This window comes from Lampetra planeri, chromosome 3 (assembly GCF_965212315.1).
Source record: "Lampetra planeri chromosome 3, kcLamPlan1.2.h2, whole genome shotgun sequence".
Lineage (NCBI taxonomy): Eukaryota > Metazoa > Chordata > Hyperoartia > Petromyzontiformes > Petromyzontidae > Lampetra > Lampetra planeri.
Genome location: NC_136109.1, coordinates 18,241,590 through 18,264,371, shown reverse-complemented (window position 1 = coordinate 18,264,371; position 22,782 = coordinate 18,241,590). Strand labels below are relative to the sequence as shown.

The 22,782-nt window shown below is 44.6% G+C and overlaps 1 protein-coding gene across 1 annotated transcript in view; it reads left to right on the top strand.

Moving 5' to 3' along the window:
* The first annotated feature begins 548 nt into the window (after positions 1-548).
* LOC144739499 (microtubule-associated protein 1B-like) overlaps positions 549-22,782 on the top strand; it is a 72,254-nt gene continuing 50,020 nt past the window's right edge. Inside the window, exons 1-2 of the mRNA XM_078622452.1 lie at positions 549-839; positions 8,499-8,600. Of these exons, the coding sequence (XP_078478578.1) occupies positions 746-839; positions 8,499-8,600 (196 nt within the window). The 5' untranslated portion in view covers positions 549-745. The remainder of the gene's footprint in view (positions 840-8,498; positions 8,601-22,782) is intronic.

The window sequence follows — 22,782 nt, the reverse complement described above, 5'->3', positions numbered from 1 at the left end:
AGGAGGAGGGAGGAGGAGGGGGGAGGAGGAGGGGGGAGGAGGATGGGGGAGGAGGAGGGGGGAGGAGGAGGGGGGAGGAGGATGGGGGAGGAGGAGGGGGGAGGAGGATGGGGGGGGAGGAGGAGGGGGGAGGAGGAGGGGGGAGGAGGAGGGGGGAGGAGGAGGGGGGAGGAGGATGGGGGAGGAGGAGGGGGGAGGAGGATGGGGGGGGAGGAGGAGGGGGGAGGAGGAGGGGGGAGGAGGATGGGGGAGGAGGAGGAGGGGGGAGGAGGAGGGGGGAGGAGGAGGGGGGAGGAGGATGGGGGGAGGAGGATGGGGGAGGAGGAGGAAGAGAGAATGGGGGAGGAGGAGGATGGAGGAGGGGGAGGAGGATGGAGGAAGAGAGAATGGGGGAGGAGGAGGATGGAGGAGGGGGAGGAGGATGGAGGAAGAGAGAATGGGGGAGGAGGGTGAGGGAATGGGGGATGGGGGAGGGGGGAGGAGGGTGAGGGAATGGGGGAGGAGGGAGGGAGGGGGGGCGGAGGTTTTGCTGAGGGAGGAACGAGCAACGGGGTTGGGGGTGTTTCAGCATCCAGCCACGGGTGGAGGGGGAGGACACAACGCCGGCAGCTGCTGGCAGGACACGAGTGTGGAGGCGCAGAGAGACAGAGAGACAGCAGGGAGACAGAGACAGGGAGAGACACAGAGAGACAGGGAGAGAGACAGAGAGAGACGTACAAAAGGACAGAGAGACAAGGCAGGCGGCATGGCAGGGAGCGGGGGGCACCGGGCCCTGGTCGCCCTGGGGGAGCTGTGCGACCCCGGGCAGCTACACGCTGCCCTGGCCGACGTGGAGAGCGGTGAGATTGGGGGGCTGTCAGGGACCCCCACTAACCCTCACTAACCCCCAGTGCTGTCTGTGCTGTCTGTGCTGTCTGTGCTGTGTGTGTCTGTGAGCTCCTATTAAAGGACGCGTGTTGGTGTGTTACCCCCTGCCGCGTCAAGCTGTGGCGGGGTGTTAACCTAGAACATCGGACTTGCACGCCTACCACTAACACACACACACACGTGTGTACCACCACCACCCTGATACTTCACTGTACACGCAGTATTTGTGTAATGATCCAGCATTGTTTGCGAGCACCTGTTAATGTCTTTAGGGTTGGGGGGGGTGTTGACATTGCAAACACGAACAGAGCGCCGTGTACAGCAGCAGCAGTGCAGACAACGTGGGGTGGTGGTGCATTATAGACTGTATATATACTGTATAGATACTGTATGTTATAAACTGTATATACTATATTAGACTGTATATTATAGGCTATATATACTGTTTATATACTGTATATATACTATAGTATAGTCTGTATAGATACTGTATATATTAGACTATATTATAGACTACAGATACTGTATGTAGACTATATTATAGACTGTACAATAGACTGTATATTATAGACTATGTTATATACTGTATAGACTGTACAATACTGTATCTTATAGACTATGTTATATACTGTATAGACTATTATAGACTATTATAGACTACATTATAGACTGTATATTATAGACTGTATAGGCTGTATTACCGACTGTTACAGACTGTATATATACTGTATAGATACTGTATGTAGACTATGTTATAGACTGTATATACTAGATACTGTATAGATACTGTATGTAGACTATATTATAGACTATGTTATAGACTGTATATAGACTATATTATAGACTGTATATACTACATTATATACTGTATATAGACTGTATGTGTGTGTGGGGTGTATCGCTACGAGCACGACTATTGACCCGAGTTCGATTCCCGCTCGCGGCCACCAAACACCACCGGTGACGATTCTCTGAACCGGTTCTGATCCTCCTCCCCTAGGCCGACTCGGGCTCAAATGCGTACCTGGTGCGCTGTGTAGTGAACATCGCCACTGGGGGGGAGGGGAGAGACAAAGGCGGCCGGGCGTGGTTGCTAACCCAACCCCCTTCTCGTGTGCCGTGGGGACCTTAATAGGTGCTCGCTAACATCACTGCCCCCCCACAACACTCGTTACGTGCCGCTGCATGAGATGTAGGGGGGTGGCACGATGGTTTGCGAGCGCCTATTAAGGTAACAACTCCGCCGTGTGGAGTGGTTGCATCTGTTTAATGTTGTTGAAGGCACACCCACCGGCTAACATTGTGACTTGTCTATGCTGTAAAGTACTGTAGGTTATTGTATGGTGATAAAGTTTGTTGTGCTGTGTGGGTGAAGTGTTATTTATGAGAGCATCTATTAATGTGGTGGTCTATTACATTTTGAGGTCAGTGGTAATGTCACGGCTTGAAACAGAGATAACAAAACAATATCTACAGTCTTCCTCCTCTTCCTCCTCTTCTTCAGACTGTGAGATGGGCTCGTAAAGACGACGGTATGAATGGGGAGAGTCTGGGAATGTATCTTTGTTCACTTTGTGTAGAGTTGTGTAGAGTTTGTTTTAACTTTAGTTATTGCATTGTATGGACAATTGTGTGGTCGTCAGCTGATGAGGTTTCGAAGTAATCTTTGGTGAAGTTGTTTGTCCTGGCAATTGAGATTAAAGTGTTCTCAAAACTTGTTGATCGTGTGTACACAAAGCGTTATAATGCGTTACATCACGTGCAATAGTAAATGCCTTCCTGTGTGGTGTTTTATTCCATACTTTGTATTTTAGCACGTGTGTGTGTGTTCCAGAACACAACAGCACAAACCATGTGTTTCGTGTCGAAGTTTGTGTTTCTAAAATGTATTTCTCTCTATGTATATAAACAACCACAAACAATGAAACGCGCCCAGCAACGAAGTGTCACTTTTACGAACGTGGCTTTTAAAATAAACGCGAGAAAAAAAATTGACCCCCAAAAATAAAGTGGCTTTGAAAGTTGCCCGTAAACCACCACCACCCCCTGCCTGGCACCTAAACTTGTATTGGACTTAAACACCGTGTTTTTGTTTGTTTGTTGTTGCACCAAGTTGGTTACGTTGCTGAATACCACCACTCCTCCTCGTCGTCTTCCAAGCAAGGCGTTCGCTGGCCCCGTTGTTTTGTATTTGAATTTTGAACTGCCGCTGCCAACAATGGGATAAGCCAAATGAGTGGTTGCAGATTTGGCCGCAGTTGGCTGCCAGCGAGTAGTGGTGGTGGTGGGGGATGGAGAGACCGTAGGGGCTCAACAAGAGCCACCACCACCATCATCACCATCAAACCACCACCATCACCATCAAACCATCATCACCATCAAACCACCAGGCACAAACTTCCCTCCCCACCGCCGCTTCATCCCTGCAATGAGGGCTTTAATTTAATGGTTCCATTATGTTTTGATTTTAAGCTTTCGTGACTGCAGGGATTCATATTCTTGGTTCTTTCGGTAAAGTCACGTAGAAGGGAAACGATTAAATACAAATATATTTTTTATATAAAATAATAATATATATTTTTTTTATTTTATTTTGATATAAAATACTAATATATATTTTTCTTATTTTATTGTTTCCCTTCTATGTGACTTTACCGAAAGAACCAAGAATATAGATCCATTATAATTGGGATGCACCCTTATGGATAAACGCGCGCGGGTTTGCCCTGGGTGGTGGCTTTAGAATCTCATTGGTAGAGTAATATTTTGAGGAGGGCAGCTGATTATGCACGTATGTTGAACTTCTTTCGCACCGTACGTAGCCAATCGTGCTTATCGGAGGTGCCTCGCTGAGCCTCACGACTCTTTCATTGAAGCGGCACTGTTGAAATGTTTCTCATGTGCAATTATGAATGGCGTACGTTGCGAATCGCTTCCCTTTTCCATTCTGGTTTGGAGAAACTGACTTTTGCGGTAGACGTTTCCTACCATCTACTACTGTACAGGACTAAAATTGGCACAGCTGCGGTGTTATCCGAATGATAAGCCACAGTTTTTTTCTCCACTGCAACTTTAAAGTAAAAGTTTGTAGCCGCATCTTATAGGCTGGAGGGTACGTGTACGAGATGTGATCAGATGTGTGTCATTTTATTGACGCAGGGCACAACGCTTGGCATGGTTGTTACTTTCTGAATCATCTATAATTTTTATGATATGGTAAGTCGCCAAGGAAATGAGAGTATTAGTCTTATTTAGCCCATTAGACCTTATTGTTTGTACTTTCATGGATTACCTTTTGAATCATTCCTTAAATTCATGTTTGGCTGTGCAGACCATTTTGCCAGTGAACTCAATGGTTTTCATAGAACTGGTGCACGTGCCCTTTGTGCTCCTCGAGTGAAAATCAATCAGTTGATCAATCAAGACCATCATTCACAACTATGTAAATCCCCATTGAGATGAAGTATTGGTTTTGAAGGTGGGACTTCGGGGAAAATATGCATTCTCAATATTTGTTTTCAAGTCGGTGACAAATTGTATTGGGAGAGCTAAGGAAAACATACCAGTGTGGCACTTAACCCAGGTAATAATTTATCAGTAAAAGCCTCACTGAGCCTCAAGACTGCCTTGAATGTTTGCTTGAGTATCTGTGCACATGGGAGGAAACTGGAATGTCTAGGAGGGGTAAAAAAAAAAACTACGCAAAAAAGCGGATAATACTCAATCCCAAATTAATAGGTCATACACCTACAGGCATATCGGTGCCCTCTAGAGGTGTATGTCACGCAAAATGCGTCAAAAGTATGTTGCAGGCAAAAAAACGCCATGTGAAATCATGTACATCAAAATAATGAATGCACTTAAAAAATGATGTGTCCGGCAGCAATCTCCTCACGGCATAATGGCATTCAGCAAACAAGGCAGCCACGCTCAGTCTAAAGAATATTTTTTTTACTTCAGCAGAATCCTGCAGTGGTATGTTTGGCCAATTCTATTCATTAGTACGCATTGCGTGTGCGAGCAAAAAATTGGGAACTTAGATGAAATCCATGCATACAAAGGGGGTAATACGCAAACTTATACCGGGATAGAATTACGAATCCGTTGATAGAATGCTATGACTGACTCACACTCTCCTACTCTCTTTTGAGTTTTATATTCATATATAACTTTTAAAGTAGAAAATATATGAATATTTGAACAGATATATTACCTGGTATGTTGAAGTATTTATGGATTGTCATTTGGGAATGACATCGCATGGCTCAGAATCGCTTGGACTGTGATTAGGCTGAATGGGAACAATGTGCCTTGCCCCTATGCATTGGGTCAATTTTGGCCATTTCACCGAGCATATGAGTCGTCCTGCTTCCACAGGCAACTTGCAAGCAGATACAAGTGTCCTTCCTAGTGAAAGCCCCTCCACAGGTGGAGATTGCTAAGAACGTATGAAGTGAAGGGCAGTTGTGTTTTGGATTGTGGGCTGCCAAGCTTAACGCTTGAGTATCCTGCAGCTGCTGTGACAGCTATCGTTGGCAAGCGAATGCCATTGCAGTGCTATCTGCCTGGTCTTCGTCGCCTGTCTTTTCAAGTCGTATCTATTTACTGAATGGGAGCAGATGGCTGCAAATGTCTGTTTGATATACCGAGTCTGTGCCGTCTTTATTTAGCTCATTATTTGATTCACTTCCCTACCTCCTGTTGATGGCTAATGATTCACGGTCTGTAGTTCCATGCGGGTTTTTCCTCTTATTATTTTGGCAATGCATCATTGATTCAACATTGTTTTATTCCTGGTACGTGTATTGGCCCATTACATTTTTGGCTCGTTTAATAATTGCAGGACGTTATGAATTTTTTTCAACAAGTGAAAATATGTTGCTTTTTTCCCATATTTCCCCACACTTGCAAGGCCAGGCCACTTGACTCGCACTCTCTTTAGAACGCTGCCAAACGCTCGCCTGTCCCCTCGCCCATTATCCACTCAACGACTCATTCCCTTCCTACTCTGTGACTCTTTCCGTGCTTTCACCCCTGACTGCTCATTCTCGAGACATCTCTTTCAACACTTCTTTTTTTATATAGCGGTGATTGTTTTTGACTCGCCCACTTTATAACCAACGCTTCACAAGTTTATTTGTAGATGTTACCACAAAAAAGCTGGTATTATTGCGGGATATTTTTGCGGACAAAGTAATCGAGCACCCAATGAACCGTTAACTGTAGTTAAAAATCCCACGTGGTTTTCCCTAAAATACTATTTCTGTGCCCATGACAACCACAATAGGCCTCTTGTGACTTTGCTGCATATTTTATAAAATGGAAAATCAGCAGTTTTTTTATCATCTGGGCTTTCTGTATAAAAAGCTTCGGAATGAAGGAATTTATTAAAAAAAAAGTGTAATGCTGTTTGGTTTGTCAGGATGATCATGAAACAAATATCATATGCTGTATTTAATAACACAGATTCTGTTTAAATGTACCATACCAAAAATGAAGTGTCGATTGTGCACAATATACCGGCGTTACAAAATGCATGCTTTATGCTATGTACAGTGGATGGACAAAGCTCCATTGCCATTTTAGTGAGCAGCAAAGTCGTGTGTTTGGTGTGTTTATACAAGTGGATTGGAGATTACTCACAGCTGACGCACACTTGGATAGTCAGATGGGCCCCTTTCTACTCACTGGGAGCTGGCTCTTCAGCTCTATAACCCGGCCCGCGTGTCTGAACGTTCACTCATACATGGTACGCGCATACGCGTAGACTCTCTAACACGCACCTCACTGTTGACTGTTGAGACATTCGTCATAGTGTCACATGTGGCTGGATAACAGTGGTGGCCTGTGTTTTAGTCTTCTAAAGCAAAAACTGCAAATGATTTGCAATGCTGCCTAGCCGCATGTGTGAGAGGGTGGTTGCATTTTATAACGTGTTTTTTTTTCATGCAGTCTGGTGGCAGGGAAGCATTAGCGGTCGCGTTGTTGTGCAGTAAATTCCAGCGTCACTGGTCCAGTCGTTCATTCAGCGCCAGAGGTGGAGAACCTTTTCCTTACCGAGGGTCGAGTGGGACTTGCGAATACCCTTGGCGGGCTACACAATAACGCACTTCCATCTCCGTCACTCCTGTCACTGCGTTGATAGAAGTGACCGATCATGCTAAAATTATAAACACGAATCCTTGTTAAAAATATCCCCCCCCCACCGAGTAACTGATCAGTGCTGCTTTTAGGTGCTTGCAGTGAATGATAAATATTGTTTGCAGCCAATTTCCAGAGTGATACACCTTCTGTGGCCGTTGGTCATATGAAATTAAGTTGAGGGCCATATCTGGTCCTTGGACTGTAGGTTTTCCACCCCTCGTTTAAAGCCACGACACTATATTTTGCATAGCTACTGCATCTCACAGCCCACTGAGTTTGATGGAGAAATTGATGCAGCTGTTTGGTCTGCTTGCGGAGGATTGTATATATCCCACGACACCATTTTCAAGACTGGGCTATTTGTGTGTCCATTCCATGGCCAGAGACTCCTGGCAAGTAAAAAAAAAACAGGCTGTCCTTGTAAGCGCGCTGTATGATGGGTAAAACCAACGGAGGATAAACACATGCTAGAGACAAACATGATAAATATAAGAAAGCAGCACTAGTGCATTACCATTTGCAGAATGTTATGCCATTTTATACTTGGAACTTACATGCATCGGAACACACGCATATACAATGGCATGCCTGTGCTGAGCTTAATTCGTGCTAATAACATTTGACAGATTATATGTTTGTAATTGCTGTAGCCACTGCAGTAACAACATTGGGAGTGTGTGTAATTTACAATTAATCGCGGGCTGTTTTCCACCGTAATTACCAAACACTTTCATTACATTATAAATACAGTAAATAAACTGCTTTCTGAAGTCTCAGCCCATAATTCCTGCAACAGTGAGTGGTGCAATGACCCGCAAACAAGCAATGAAGAACTGAGGACAGGTCCCACATATACAATGAGTACCACTATTGCGGGACATCAACAGTTGGTGTGTATGGAAATACTGGTCACCACCATAGGAATGTGGCCCTGCCGCCACTGACTTGAAGACCACCCGTGGAGAAAATCACTTTCCAACACTTGTATGATGATAGCAATATGTGGACTTTAGATATTGAAGAAGTGGTAACCCATGCGATGTTAGTTCTTATCTGTTTTCTGTGGTTCGTGGTATAGAGCCGATGACCATTCACTCTGCAGCGTAGTGGTAGATATTGACTTGTACAATTAACTCTCGATTATCTGGGCACAGATTATAACCATGCTTGCAGATTAACTGCGCTTGCGGAAAAGAGGACCAAATATCTTTAAGCTCACACTGGTTCTGTGACTAGCTGCTCCTCACTCATCGAGGCTCCGTGAAAGTAAATGATTACTTTCAGAAGCAATAAAGAACTAAGTATTCACCTTCAATGTATGTCGGTCAACAACCGCATGATACATTTTTTACGTTAACTGTGATTTTGTTGTATCCTGGCCACCGCGGATGATGGAGAGTTGACGCTGTGTGGCAGTGCATGCGAGCGCGATGAGGAGGGGGGGGCGGCCCTCGTCACGGTGCTGTTTCTGTGTTGTCCCGTCGCAGGTCTCCGCTCGTGGGCCGTGGATCCCGCCGTCTGTGATCTTGATCAGCAGCTCAAGCTTTTCATCTCCCGACACTCGGCGCGCTCCTCAGCGCAGGTCAAAGGTCAGTGGGAGCAACCGGCACGTGTTTTACATATCAAAGGGCCAATAGCAGTCCCCAGATCGTCTTTATTAAAAAGGCCGTGCCGTGTGTTTTGGTGGTGTAGTTGTGAACGTGTGTAGGGGTGTGTGTGTGTGTTTTTTTAAAAGTACAATTTCTATGACGGGTTTTATTTCGTGTAATAACAGGTATAACAAAAGCGATTTTGGGGGTTCTCTATTTCCTCCAAGTAATATTCCATACAGAGTTTAATGAATTGATGGTAATAAATATAATTAATATACAGGTAGAAGAAACTACAAATTCGAATTGAACGATGGCATAGTGGTTTGCGCACGTTGCTGAGAACCTGGTGACCCGAGTTCGATTCTCAGCCACAGCTGCTACCATCATTGATGATTGATGTTGGAACCGTTCCTATGCACCCCCTACACCAACTCGCACTGATCAATGTGGCAAAATATGGTCAAACAATGATCACGACTGAATGTAGAGATTGCTTCATCCAGCAGTGGATAGCTAAAGGTATCTAAATTATTATTATTTAAAACACCGTTCTAAAATTCGATTTATGATTGTTCAGGAACATTATTTATCTTGACAGACAGAACTGTCATTAAAACAGGAATTTTGAATAAAAAGGGATCTAATCACCATCAGAAATGTCATTCAATTGCTTGTGTGCATGATTTGTGTCCAAATCATGCCATGCTTTATGGAGCACAGGATTATCTGCCTTTTAATCCCTAGATTCCCTACGGTATAAAATTCCTCCATATGTGTGTCGCCCACAGGCATTGCCAAGCTCATTTTGACATATGCAATGTCTGATCGCTGCTTACATTGTGGTTTTGCTAACGTTGGATGCATAGCTCCTGCCAAAGTGGTTCATGCGTGGTAAATTTTGTCAAAGTCTAGTCCTTGTAACAATGAGGCCAAAAATACAGTAATACAAAATCACAGAGCATATAATTGCCTTAGAGAGCATGTTAATGGTCCATCTCATAATATGTTGTAAGTAGCTCTTAGTGGGGGGGAGGTGTGGATAGAGCCTGGATTTGTTTGGGAGTGGGGGAGGGCGGGATTAGAGACTTGGATCCGTTTGGTGCGTGAGGACAGTTAATGTCAGTACTATTAGGGGTTCAGCAGTAGTATCCCGCCAAGTCTGAACAACATTGTGTCGTTTGCTCTATATTGTGCTTTTGGGTTGTACCGCATCTTGTTTGGCATGATGGCCGAAGTTTTCCCACCACGTGCTCAACAGCACCTGGTACGATCTGAAAATATATTGTAAAGCTATACTGCACAACCACCACGATAACCTACCCAGTAGTGCTGTCTGGTTGTAGTTGACATTTCGAGACAGTGGTAGCTGTTGCCTTGAAAAGCCCTCTCCCAATGTCTCCCCAGTTGCAATTATCTGAGCTCCGCTGGGCACTGTGATGCCAGTGAAGCGCTGTCCTGCCCGTGTATAACAACTCCTGAAACATTTGGCAGTGACAAAATGGGCGGGGAGGTGGAGCGCACTGATTAAAGTGCCAAAACAAATTTGATTAAGGGATTAACGTTTTTAAATTCTGCAAATAAATAAAAATGCAATCAAATCGATGCCGTTTGACTCGGTTTAAATATCTTAATCCGGTGGCATTTTTTGGGGCCAATATTATCAAATATGGCTCAATGAAATAGCCCACCTTACCGGATGTTTTTGGGCCAATGTGCTGAATGAAGGTTATCAATGCATGTGGTCTAAAATGGAAATTGTATGCAGCCTGAGTATTTCATGCTTTAAGTTTAAACTCCTTGCCTGAAGGTGTGGGGCCCCATTTCCTTAAGTACACAATACCTTTGTGCTGAGCGTCTCAGTTTTCAGCCCTCCACAGTAGTCGTACTTTAGCCCGTAGCACAGCCACTGTTTTAGTGTCTACAGTTGTCGTGAGTTGACGCAGTTAAGACAGAGTTGGTTGACGAAGGTGGTACATTTTTATTTTTACCATTATTATAACTAAAAATGTCACGGCAACCTAATGCGTTTAATGCAAGCACACTGGAGCCGCTGTTCATTAACATTACGAAACAGCATGCTACAATTGCCAATTGTGCTTGCCTGTTTCCCTTTTTATAAAAAACCCTGGCTGTGCCCATGTGTGCTATGTCAAGGCAGGACCTGAAGGCGTGAAGGAGAGGCTCTGTCAAAGCAACTGCTTTCATGCTGTGACGTCCAGACGTGGTCTCGTGTTCCTTAGCTGATTTTCCCCTTTGTTAGCATCGGCCGTGTGAAGTAGCTGTTCCTCGTTGGTTTTATGTTTCAAACGAAGCTGGCAAATGAAATTCATATTTAAAATTAGTTTCTGGTTTAAGTCTCTCCTTTGAAATCCTCTGTGTGTGTGTGTATATATATATTTGGAGAGCGGTAGTGCCCTCATTAACTGCACTGCATTATCAACCAGGTGACCCAAGAATGATTCCTGCCCATGGCCAATATCGGTGACGAATATTTGAATCGGTCCTGGGCTGTCCATAGTGTAACCATCAATACTAGGGGAGACATATGTGGCCAGGTATGGTTCTGGCCACTCATCCCCTCACGCCGTGTTTGCCGTCATAGGTGCTCGCTAACAGAAGTGACGAGATGGAGTGATACGCTTCGCAAGAACATGTGTGATGTGATTTGGGGAAGCCTTTATCCAGTCGTGGATAGGCCTTGCCTGATGGTGGGAACACATTCCTGCGGAGGGAGCTGGTAGTAACGGTGGGTTGCTCAGTCAATGGCCAGGGTCCACGGCGGCGTGGTGTATTCCGCAAATATGGCCGACTATGAGGGCGGGCACAAGCCGGCGTGAGTAGGTTAAACGTTGAATTTTATAAGGAAACCACGGGGTGACCAGTCCCTCCACACCCAGTCCCACCCCTCCCACCCCCCACCCAGCTCCACCCTCCCCTCCCCACCCAGTCCCTCCCCACCCTCCCCTCCCCACCCAGCCCCACCCCTCCCATTTTTGGATGCAGGACGGACGGACACAATAATCCCCTGTGGGCTGGTGTAACCAGGAGGTTCCTACCAGTATTATCCAACCTACCTATAACCTTTATTCTCTGTGCACATATTCGACTCGCATTTTATCCGTGTTTTCCCAATATTATTTGTCTCTTGTGAGATGGTCCAATTATCTTGGGTTCCATCTGTTTACGGAGATGTCCAGGTAACTATCTACACTGAAGACTTCTGGTGACCATGTCACTTATCTTATTTAAATGTATCCCTCTCTAACACCTGCATCGAGTTAAGGATGAGGCAAAAGCCTCTACTCCCTCTTAACTGTAAAGGAGAGCTATTGTTCAAAATATGAGCCTGTTATCTATATTTCTGTTTTTAGCTAGTGTTATGACAAATGTGGTGAGTGTCTTGTTATTTGTCATATGCGTGAGAAAACTCACGCATATGAAGGGGTCACGCGCAAAGCCCCATACATAGACAACCACGTGAAATAATCTGTCAATGTGCACTATTTTTTTTTCCTGCGTGTAACTTAAAAAATAATCAAACCAGATGGGTGGGATTCAAGTCTGGTGTGTGTTTGGTATTGTATGTCGCAGTATCGTGCATTGTACAATGCAGTGGGTAACCATGCTCCTGTTCCTGAAATGGCAACAGCCCAGTTTCCCAGTGGCTGTTGGAAAGAGGCATTCGAGGCACTAATAGTGGCCCCACTGTTAGCGGCTACCACAAAGCACAAATACTCTGCGTGCCAAATTGGGTGCGTTTTATAATTCCGTAAAGATGTTGGTTGAACTCGTAACACAGGTGCTAAAGTGAGTAAATAAATATATTCAGGAAAAGGTGTTTTTATTCCCATAAATGAAAGGCTACATTGTGCACAAAAGTGTATTTTATTTCATTCACATTTGTTAACATACGTGCATTTACTGAATATTTAATGCTGATAATATAGTATTTCTATATGGTACTGAGTGCATGTCTTTGTGCTTATAGTGCTTTACTCGCAATTCGCAATTAGAAGTTTGTGAGTTCTAAACGCGATGGATCATTCCGCGCCATCATCCTTCTGGGGTTGCTAAAATAGGCATTGCTTTCTGACACAATTAAATGTTTTCCTTTCCACAGCTCGCATCGGTGGTGAGTAATATGTGAACCGGTCTTTGGAGTCCAAATTATCCAAGCGATCGTTGATAATTGACTCAGGATGGGGATGTATGTATGTTGAACTTCTTTCGCACCGTACGTAGCCAACCATGCTAATCGGGGGGGTGGGGGGGGCATACACTTGCACACTGGTAGAACTGTCCCCGCTGCCCTCCCGATCACAAAGCGTTTGCAGGTCGGGGTTCAGCGCACGTCAGGCTGTCTTCATGGGAATCGGACATCTTCACTCTTAGCTCACCGGTCTACGGATGTCTTCTTAATCCAGCAGTGGCTTGCCTCAGGGCTTGTACATTTGTATGCCCACACATGGACACAACAAATCTGCACTTTGTGAAATTCCTCATCTCAGCCTCATCAATCCTTCAAAATCCCTTGCCCTGCCATAGCAAAATTAAAGCCTTGGAATTTTCTTACTCTGCCATCTATCACATTTGCATCTTTAACGTGAATAATATGCGTGTCCCTTGGGGCTACACATTTTTCTAAATAAAATTGCATCTTGTCACTTGGCCTTACATATGTAGTGACATCGTTGGATGTCAACTTGCTGGGTGCAGTGCCGGCCCTAAAGGGGCACAGCGTGCGGTGTAGCAACATCGCGGATACAACAGTGGGGGGGGGGGGGGGGGTGTAGTACCAGCCCTAGACGGGCCCCGTGAGTGCTGAATGATAGCGCTGGATGGCACCACGCTTTGCGTGCAGTGCCGACCCTACAGGACGGGGTGTGTGGGTGCCGGCCGAAGGATGAGGTTACTCGAGGCTATGGCACTCTGGTTGACCCGGGAGGACACGTGACCAGTTAAGTCTACGAAGGGGCCCCAGAGGGGGCTAGGGGTGGTCACGTGATTGGGACCCAGATCCTTCCCGAGGATTCTGGAAGGTGGACGTGGCCAAGGGTGGAGCCGGCCACGCCGCAGAGAATATAGGCCGGGTCCCGAGAGGGACCAGGGTTGTTGTTCATCCTGGAAGAAATCTTTGTCTACGTTCTCCGTTCAACGAGTCTCCAACACGTTGTTGGTCCCGGTCCATAGTGGCAGTTACGTAGTGACTCGTGTAGTTAGCCTGGTTGTTATTCTGTTAAGGGGAAAGTTACCCCGTGTGTTGGAACTGAATAAATGTGTTGCCTCCAAGTCTACGGCCGTGACTCAGTTGAACCCATTACACATAGAAGGGCAAAGGTGGATGACATATCGATGCATTGTACAAGTTCACATCCTTGAGGAAAGGGCTAAAATACGTCACCTTGGCGATTGACTCCGTTTTTGTTGTCACTGAAGTGTCGGTAATTTACAGCCAAAATGCGGACAGAATTTTTACATTCGTCGGCACGTGAAATGTGGCCCGCACTGCATTTGTATGAATTGTGTTAGCATTGCGCAAGGTGTAGTATTGTACTGGTATTGAGTGCACTTATGGCTGCATGTTTGTGATGTGTTGTTGTTGTAATGGAAACCATGCGGAGTGAACCCCGATACCTCATGGGTGAATGATTTTAGTTGCAAAGAAAAGTCGGGCTGTACGATTGGACTTGCTCGACCTTGCGATAGTGCCCGCGTGAACTACGAGTCTGTGCAGGTGATGCTTTCGAGAATAATTACTTTGAACAAACTCATTCGTGGTATCTTTTATTTGTGACATTTTTATATATCGAGATAGATATAAAAAAACATTAATTTATGTTTTCTCCCAGTTTTGCCAAAACTACAATGAGAATAAAAAATATTGCGACGCAATATCGCACACGGTATGAACAGGAACAACGTCTCTTGAATTTGTAGGTTGTGGCCTTAAACCATTGCACTCGAATCAAATCAACATTATTTCAAGAGCTTGTGATAAATTTCACTTCGATCAAAGCCCACTTTTGGTATTATCAAGTTCCAAATGGCAGTATATGTTGACTTCCCAACATGCTAATACAGTGAAATTGCTCTTCACTATGTCCCTATTCTATACAACTATTGTCTGAAACCACAAAGGATCGTTGAGAATCCTATTCATCCTGCATCGAGTCTATTATCCATACTTATCCATGGATAAAATGAGTCGGAAATTCCTCCTATTTGTGCGCTGAGTCACTTGTAAGTGGTCTCCCATAGGTGCTAATTTCATCCTGGTATCTGAGACTTTTTACATGGATAAGAGCCTGGAAGTTGTGGAAAATTTACTTTTTTGTCAGTCTTTAGCCACTCAAGAGCAAACCGAAATGTGGTATATCAAGAGGCACCAAATTAATCCTATTATTCAAGCCCACGTGTGGATGAAAAAGCAAAACCTGGAAGTGGTGCCACATTTTTTTGGCATGTGGAATTAAACCAGAGCCTTTAAGAAGACCCACACATCTGGGGGGTGGTAACACTCAACTTAATATAGACAAACGGATAACAATCTGTCATCTTGTGGTCACCGTGCATGATATTAACTGCCTTGTCTGCTCTTCAGGAAGGACGTGGGTTCGATCCCGACCCTGACGCCTGTATATTTGGAGTTAGCGGTGTCTCTCTTCCCATAGTAGCGTGGATTTTTCTCCGGGTCTTCCTATTTTCCCCTTTACATTGAGAAACATGCGTTTAGAGAATTTGGCTGCTATACATTTTTCACTTTGAGCGATCATTTGTGGCCAGGTCGCTTCTTAAAAAGAGCTGTATAGCTCTGTGAGCCTGACCTGGTAAAATAAAAAAAATAGTACAGGCCAAGCCTACAACACCTGGTATGCCCAGGCACTCTAACTCAAGTACTGTACTTTTTTGACATTTCATAAGCTTCGGTAGTCTGACGATATCGGTGCATTCAGGGTGATTAATTGCAGCCATCTGCAGGGCCAGCTGTGGGAGAAGGGAGTTGATGCTGGGCTGCTTTGTTTTGTAAACGTCCTTGTGCGTACACCGGAGCACGGTGCCCAGGTACTGCAGTTCCGTTCCCTCAAGCCCATACCGCACACTTGGACAATGAGTTTAAAGTGAATTCGTGTGCACGTCACACAATTTTTGGAAAGCGATTTATTCTCCAAAACGTAGCAAGAGCAGCGCGTCACATGCAGGCTCCACACTTGTTGTCATAGTTATGACTTTGTTGCGAAGTTACCACAAAATTGCCTCTGCACGCAAATTATATTTGCGTGTTTAGTGAGCGTTGTTTATTCAACTTGCCCTTGTTGCAAGTAAATTCGCAAATGTTCGATTTTTACTGTTAGTTTGTTTGCCACTGGGAAAAAGGTGAAAAAGAAGACTGGCCTTCGCAAATAACTCGAGTCTGTTTTGTATAGTTGCCAAATCAAGCTCAACAAGTTCGGGAAATCATATAAACGCGTGGATTGTGTCACATTCTTACATGAGTTTGTCTTCAAAATGATTATTTAGCAGTTATGGAAAAATCTATTCGCATATACGGGAATATTACTGATTTCTACAAGTTTGTGTCTCCATTTTTTGAGCAACTCTGAACAATTTTTTTATTTGGCCGTTTTTTAAGAAGATGATTCCCGATAGCAACACAATTTTGCTCGATAGTTGTTCTCATACTTGATCGTCATTACTAGAATTATAGTTCCTTCCCACCACTCCCCCTCCCCCACTTTTTGGATGGACAGAGCTTATGCGCTACCACTTTCAACTCTAGTTGGGAAGCATTACAAATTCGCTCGTAAATACTTCATAGAAATGCAGCTTAAGCATGGGCCTCGTTTTCAACTCCCTCCACTGTGCCTCTAAATCCATCGCCTTTTTCCACACTTTTGCGTTCGACCCTGGCTGCCTCGTTTCTCAAAAATACCTACGCCGGTCCACATTGTGTCTCTTGGCTGGCCGCCAATCACATTTCTTACACATTAGCGGGGGGAGTGGGGTCTCCGAAGGAATTCTGTGGGCGTTTAAGGAAAAACGGACGGACGCCGGAGCCTACACCTAAGCAAACAATAGCACTTGGCGGAGGGAAGGCAAAGGAGGGAAGGGAGTTCGCCGTTGGCGTTCAAGGAAGCACTGGGCATGACCTGCGCTAGGAGCCGGCAGTAGCCCTGTTACGCCTGGACCAGCGTGATAAACAATTATTCGGCCAATTCTTCACTTTTGTTTGATAACTTTTCAACATTCTCTTATTCGATTACCATCATATGAATATGCGGCAAACTGTTTTTGTTGTTGTTCGGCAGAATTTTTTCAAATGTTTTATTCGTAACAGTTCTACACTTTCTCAATAATTCAGCCGATCTAAAAAAAGGAGTGCAAGGCCCTCATGCAAGAATTGTTATTCATGTACAGGGTCCCTTTTTTACAAAAGGTTCCTTTTGTAAATGTCTTGAGAATCAGTGAGTCTTGGGAAAAATAATCGAATATTATCAATGTTGTTTTTATTATTAAGATGAGAGCTGCTTCAGCCCTGTTTATATACAAAACCCTACATGTACAGACCACATATTTTGCATAGAAACAAAACTCTTCACACAGTAGCTGTGGGCATGGGAGGTGGTGTGCTTACGAGCGTGATGAGCAAGTAACACACGCTCGAACCCCACACCATGGTGCTTGTGCCAGGCAAGGTGTACTTTGAGTCCACGTGAGGTGTCGAAGGCTCGCCGGTAGAAGGTCACGGGACACACCCAGGTGTTACGGATTAACTGATTGAGATGACTGGCAGATGTTCCACCTGTGCTCCCGATGGGGCCAACGTGCCGTGTCATAGCTGCCCTGCGCTTTGCATACACACACCCCACCACACGTACAAATGCACACATCCCGCACACAGTAGCTGTATGTGCATGCACAAGTGTGTGTGTGTGTTGCGGGAGAGACGTCGCGCTTCCTGCTCTCATTGCTCTCTGACCGAGGTCTTCGTTTTATTCTTGCAAAATGCACAGCCCTACCTGGCAGTCTGCGCGTGTGGCGTGCAAATGAAATACTGTACAGCGCCTTGCTCTGACCTCGAATCCACCTGGACTTTTTTTCAAATGGAAGCATTGCCAAGCTACGCTTCTGTGTGTTTTTAATATCATTTAAATATGAAAAGCCTATGATACAATTTGCATAAACGTTATATATTCTTATCTGTTATGCCAGACATGGCAATCCAGGGTTTTCAAGGCCGGCTTGTAGGGCTACGTAGTGGCCAGTAAATGGCAGTGGATAAAAAAAATTTGCAGTGGGCGCCACGGTGGCGAGATGTTCTCCCTCACCTGGTATACAGGAGGTTGTGGGTTCGATCCCGATCCTGACGCCTGCTGTATATTTGGAGTTTGCATGTTCTCCCCTTGGTCGCGTGGATTTTTCTTGAAGTCCTCTGGTTTTTCTCTCCACATTTAGAAACATGCGTTTAGAGTGTCTCTAAACGCATGTTTCGCTGCTATAATTTCCCACTTCAGAAGCCACTTCGTCGAGCTATCATTTGTGGCCAGGTCGCTTCTGAAAAACAGCTAATAGCTGAATGAGCCTCACCTGGTAAAATTAAAGTAGTAATTTAAAACATGGGTTGCTAACCTATTTGTACAGATTTTTGGTCTGGTTTTTTTCTTCTCTGGGTATCTTGTAAACTATTCAATAAGGAATTGGATTAACTAGGATTTGACAAACTCCAGTCCTCACACCCACACACCACCTGATGACTGTAATACAAGGAAACCTGCTTTGTGGTGGGTTGTGAGGAGTGAAAAATTTGAGAGGCCACGGGCTAAAAATAATTCAAAGCAGGACCATTTTCCTGAGGCTCGGTGAGGGATTTATTTACGTTTCTTTTTATGTCTTTACTTCCACGTGACTGACCAGACAGCAACAGCAGGCCTCCTTTGCAAAGTAGACCTGGAAAGGAGAGGGTGGCCATTAACATGCTGGAGAACGGCAGTTTGGTACAAGATCGGTGCTAACAGAACAACGGGTGCACGTTGGTGTTTGCTCATGCGGTGTAGGTGAATATAATCCAAGAATGTTCATGAACTGGCCATTTGTCAATGCACTGCTGGATGAGGGCCTCCCCCACATTGTGTGGGTCATGAAGCTTATTTACCCACCATTTATTGCGTGTTGGTGAGAGCGCGAAATGTAGATGTGGGAGCATAGAAGTACAGTACAAAAATAGATTTCACTGCACTACCCACCATGTAGTTCAGCCCCACAGCTGCTCATGACAACCTGTCATACATTCTGGTCATCTGTTGATGCTTTGTCTGGGCTCGACCTTGCTCGGATGAGATCGGGTGCATGCCGGGTGTATTGGTCATGGACACTAAGTGCAGGAAGACTACTTCTTATTAGAAATGGTACATATGTGGCCCTTTCACAACCAAGTCACAAACGGCTCCAGCCAGACATGACAGTTTGACAGCATCGCGGAATAATAAATTATCAAACCTGAAAAGGAGGGTAACCATTGTCGTTTGTTTGCTGGGAGATTTATAATTTGGACAATTTATATAATTGATCATAATGCAGCTATGAGTATAACACTTCATTTCACCCCACCCCATTTTCATCCCACCCTTCCAATTTCTTCTCAATCCATTGAATCCTTGAGATTCAGGTGTGCAGTTTGATGCAAGAATCTAATTATGTTTCACATGACAGTGAATGGTAGCACCTCTAGCGTGGCTTCAGAGGGCACGTGTACCCTATATATACGGTATACGAATGAAAAGCATCGATTCTCACATGCACGATTCATTGCATGTACCGTGAATTGGGTATCAACATTGATGACGCATACATGCAGCTCCCGGTGTTTGATTGTTCTGAAAATAAAGTTTGGGCTGATCGTGGAAATTAACGTCTCTTACAAGATCTCTCAGAATGAGCAGTTTCATCAGATATAGGAAGCTAAGCAGGTTTGAGCATGGGTAGCACTTGCGATGGGTGACCACCATTTACACTACATTGTTATAGGCTGCTACAGGGCTACGTGGTGGGTAGTGTCGAACAAAACGACTGTTGTATTGCACTGGCTATGCTCCCATGCCTGTGCTCCTCACTTTCACTTACCAGCCCTAATCAGTGTGGTTGAAGTATGATCCAATAGTCCGCACGGTGTGGGAAAGCCATCTTACAGCAGGGGGTTGACAATCGGGCTGTGCATGTACACACATGTGGGATGATGGCGAATGTCGTGCTGCTGACGATCATGATGATGACTGTGCTCACTGTAGTGAAATGCTGGTGCGTGCCTTAACTTTATAATAGAGTTTTCCACTTTTATCTGGCAACAAAACAGGTGTTAAGATGTTAAAACACCAAACTGAAACCTTTTACAAGGAATCATGTCTACATTAACCACAATACTTTTGGTCTGAATGCAAGCAAAAAACATACTCTGATAATATATGCATTGTCTTTGGTAACTGATTGGTCCACACCAGAGACAGCTTTCTTTTGAGACTCGTCTCAAACGGTGTTAGACCAGAGGACGCCAAAAGGCGTACAGCCCAAAGACAATGCACTAACAGAGTAATGAGAGCTCGGGGTGAGCATCTACATCATGGGACCTCCTTTGCCAGTATCAAAGAAGGTCCCATGATGTACGTGCCTGAACTTGTCACAATCATATTTCCCGATGCACTGCATGTATTTATATGGAAATGTAACCGTCAGACATGGGGGAAATGCTGTTTGTGTCGTACACACCGAGCATTGAGTTACCCAGCCTAGCCTCTGGCTATCAGTCTGTAATTGCTTAGCAAGGTGAACATAAATGTGCATTGTGCTTTCTAATCTTATCCAACTTTTTAGACGTATTAATATGAATCTTTGACTTCCAATGCATAAATAATCTAAAAATTGATTTATGGTGTTTAGTCAGAATCAATGTGTCTAACGATGAGCACAGAGTTATTCACGTAACTTGTTTAACCTTTAGTACTCGTGGCAGTGAGACATTCCACATTCCCATGGCAAGATCAGCACATCCAAAGGACAACCACTTTTTACTTTCAGCAAAGTGGTATACATTATTGGAGGTATAATGATGATGTATTGCTTCATTGATTGACATGATTCTTAGGCTCACAATACATGCATCAAATTGCCCATGTAAGATTTGATATAGCACAAAAAACAATCGATTCCTGACAGGAATCGTAACTGAATCATAATATAATCACCTCATGGGTCAACCAGTCCATCTTGACTCGTTATCGGAAGAAAACTATGTTCTGTATTCACGTGAAATGTCAGCATTCACATGTTATCATTGTCCACTAGTGAATACTCCTCCAAGCTGTCACCCTCAATTTAGAAGTCAACCAACTTCACTAGCAAGCTGGATTTGGGAAAGGTTTCTCTACCATCGATCACATCCACACTTTCAATCCATTTCTGGGAAATACATATTATATCAAACACAATTATGCCCTGACCATTGCAGACAATGAAATGGCCGTTGACTCGTTGGAAATTGAAGCAGTCATCATCCAAACTCGCACACTCGTGTTTGGATGTAATTACATTTCGGCTTTGCGTTGCTATTGTGCCTTTGCTGTGGTCTCGTTAAATCGGGCTGCACCCTGAGTCTGGTCTTTTATTGGGGTGTGGGGGTGGCGGGCTAACAGGGCAGTGGTCCTAACGACGGCTTTTGAACATAACACTGAACGTCTGTGCAAGCCCCACCTCAACTGCATGGAACACATTTGCTTTAGTGTAAATAAAGTGGGGGGGGGGGGGGTGCATGCGGCCCAGCGTCTGGCCTGGAGGGTTCGGTTCACAGCGGGCGGTGCACGTCCGTGGGGGGGGGGTGGGCACATGGGGGGGGGGTTATTGCAGAGTCGTCTGCGCGCCTATCAGTGCCCTTTGCAGTGCACGTTTCCTGTGCTGTGCATCAACACTGCTGACAGTGACAGTTGGGCTTCTTTCAATGCATTCAACAAAGTTTTACATGAAACAGATTAAGTTCATACATGCTGCCTGTGCCTGATGGTTGGTAAACACATGCCGTGTTAAAGAGGGAACACCAGTATGTGAACGTAGGTCCCATAGGCCTTAAAAGGTTCTTGCTAACAGCACTCATTCCAACAGTCTATATAGACTATATGGGGGATCTTTGTCTTTTTCCCCATGGTATTGAGGAGCGGTGGTGAAGTGGTTTAAGCATTGCGCTGTGTACCTGGCGACTGAAATTCTTGGCCATTACAAACATCAGAATCAGAATATTTATTTATACTGGAGGAATCTGATGAGCTATAGAGTTATTTTTTGACAAGATGTCCAGTTGGGGCTGGTAAGAACGTTACAACAACAAACAACACAAAAATGTGATAGAGTGCAAAGTACAAGAAAGGTAAAAAATCATCTTAACACATACAAATAAAACGAAACCATCTCCATCTTATCAGACAAAGCACACTGAGGTGTTAACTTATTTTTAAAAGCGACCTGGCCACATCAGTGGCTCAGTAATATCTGAAATAGTTTTGGGCTTTCCATCGGTCCACTCGGCCTTGCAAGAGTTTTCTGGTTCAGTGGGTAAACATCAGCACTGGAGAACGAAGGTTCCGGCCTTCACATGTGCTAGTCAAAACCACAACCAATTTTTTAAAAAGCTACATGGGGATTTTTTGTTGATGTCCCATGGGATTGTCGAGAGCGCAATCAATTTGGGCGCTCTGTGCATTGGTTGGGAGAGATTTACTGATCATCAGGTACGTGTAGTATGTAATGAACTAATTTGCATTTATATAGACGAGATTGGTAAACATCAACAGATGGACCGTGGTTAATAAGCATGTAAATATTAATCACGGTCCTTGCTATGTGCTTACTGACGAATGCATTTGCAATGCTGAGTAGGCTGGATATGTTATTAATACGCTAATCATGAATCCAACAGATTTGATTGTGTGAGCCACACCCATCCTGTAGGACTGTGAAGACAGCACAGCAAGTGGGGTGTGGACTAATTTGTTTAGATTAGATCCCTCTGTTATTGTCGTCTTTGCTTGGACTGTAGTTCTCTCATGCTTGCAAAATAATTTGGGATTGGCCAAACGGCCTGTAGTAGTAGGATTCTAGGTGACTTATTTATTTAGTTACCCAGGAAAGCTTCACTTAATCT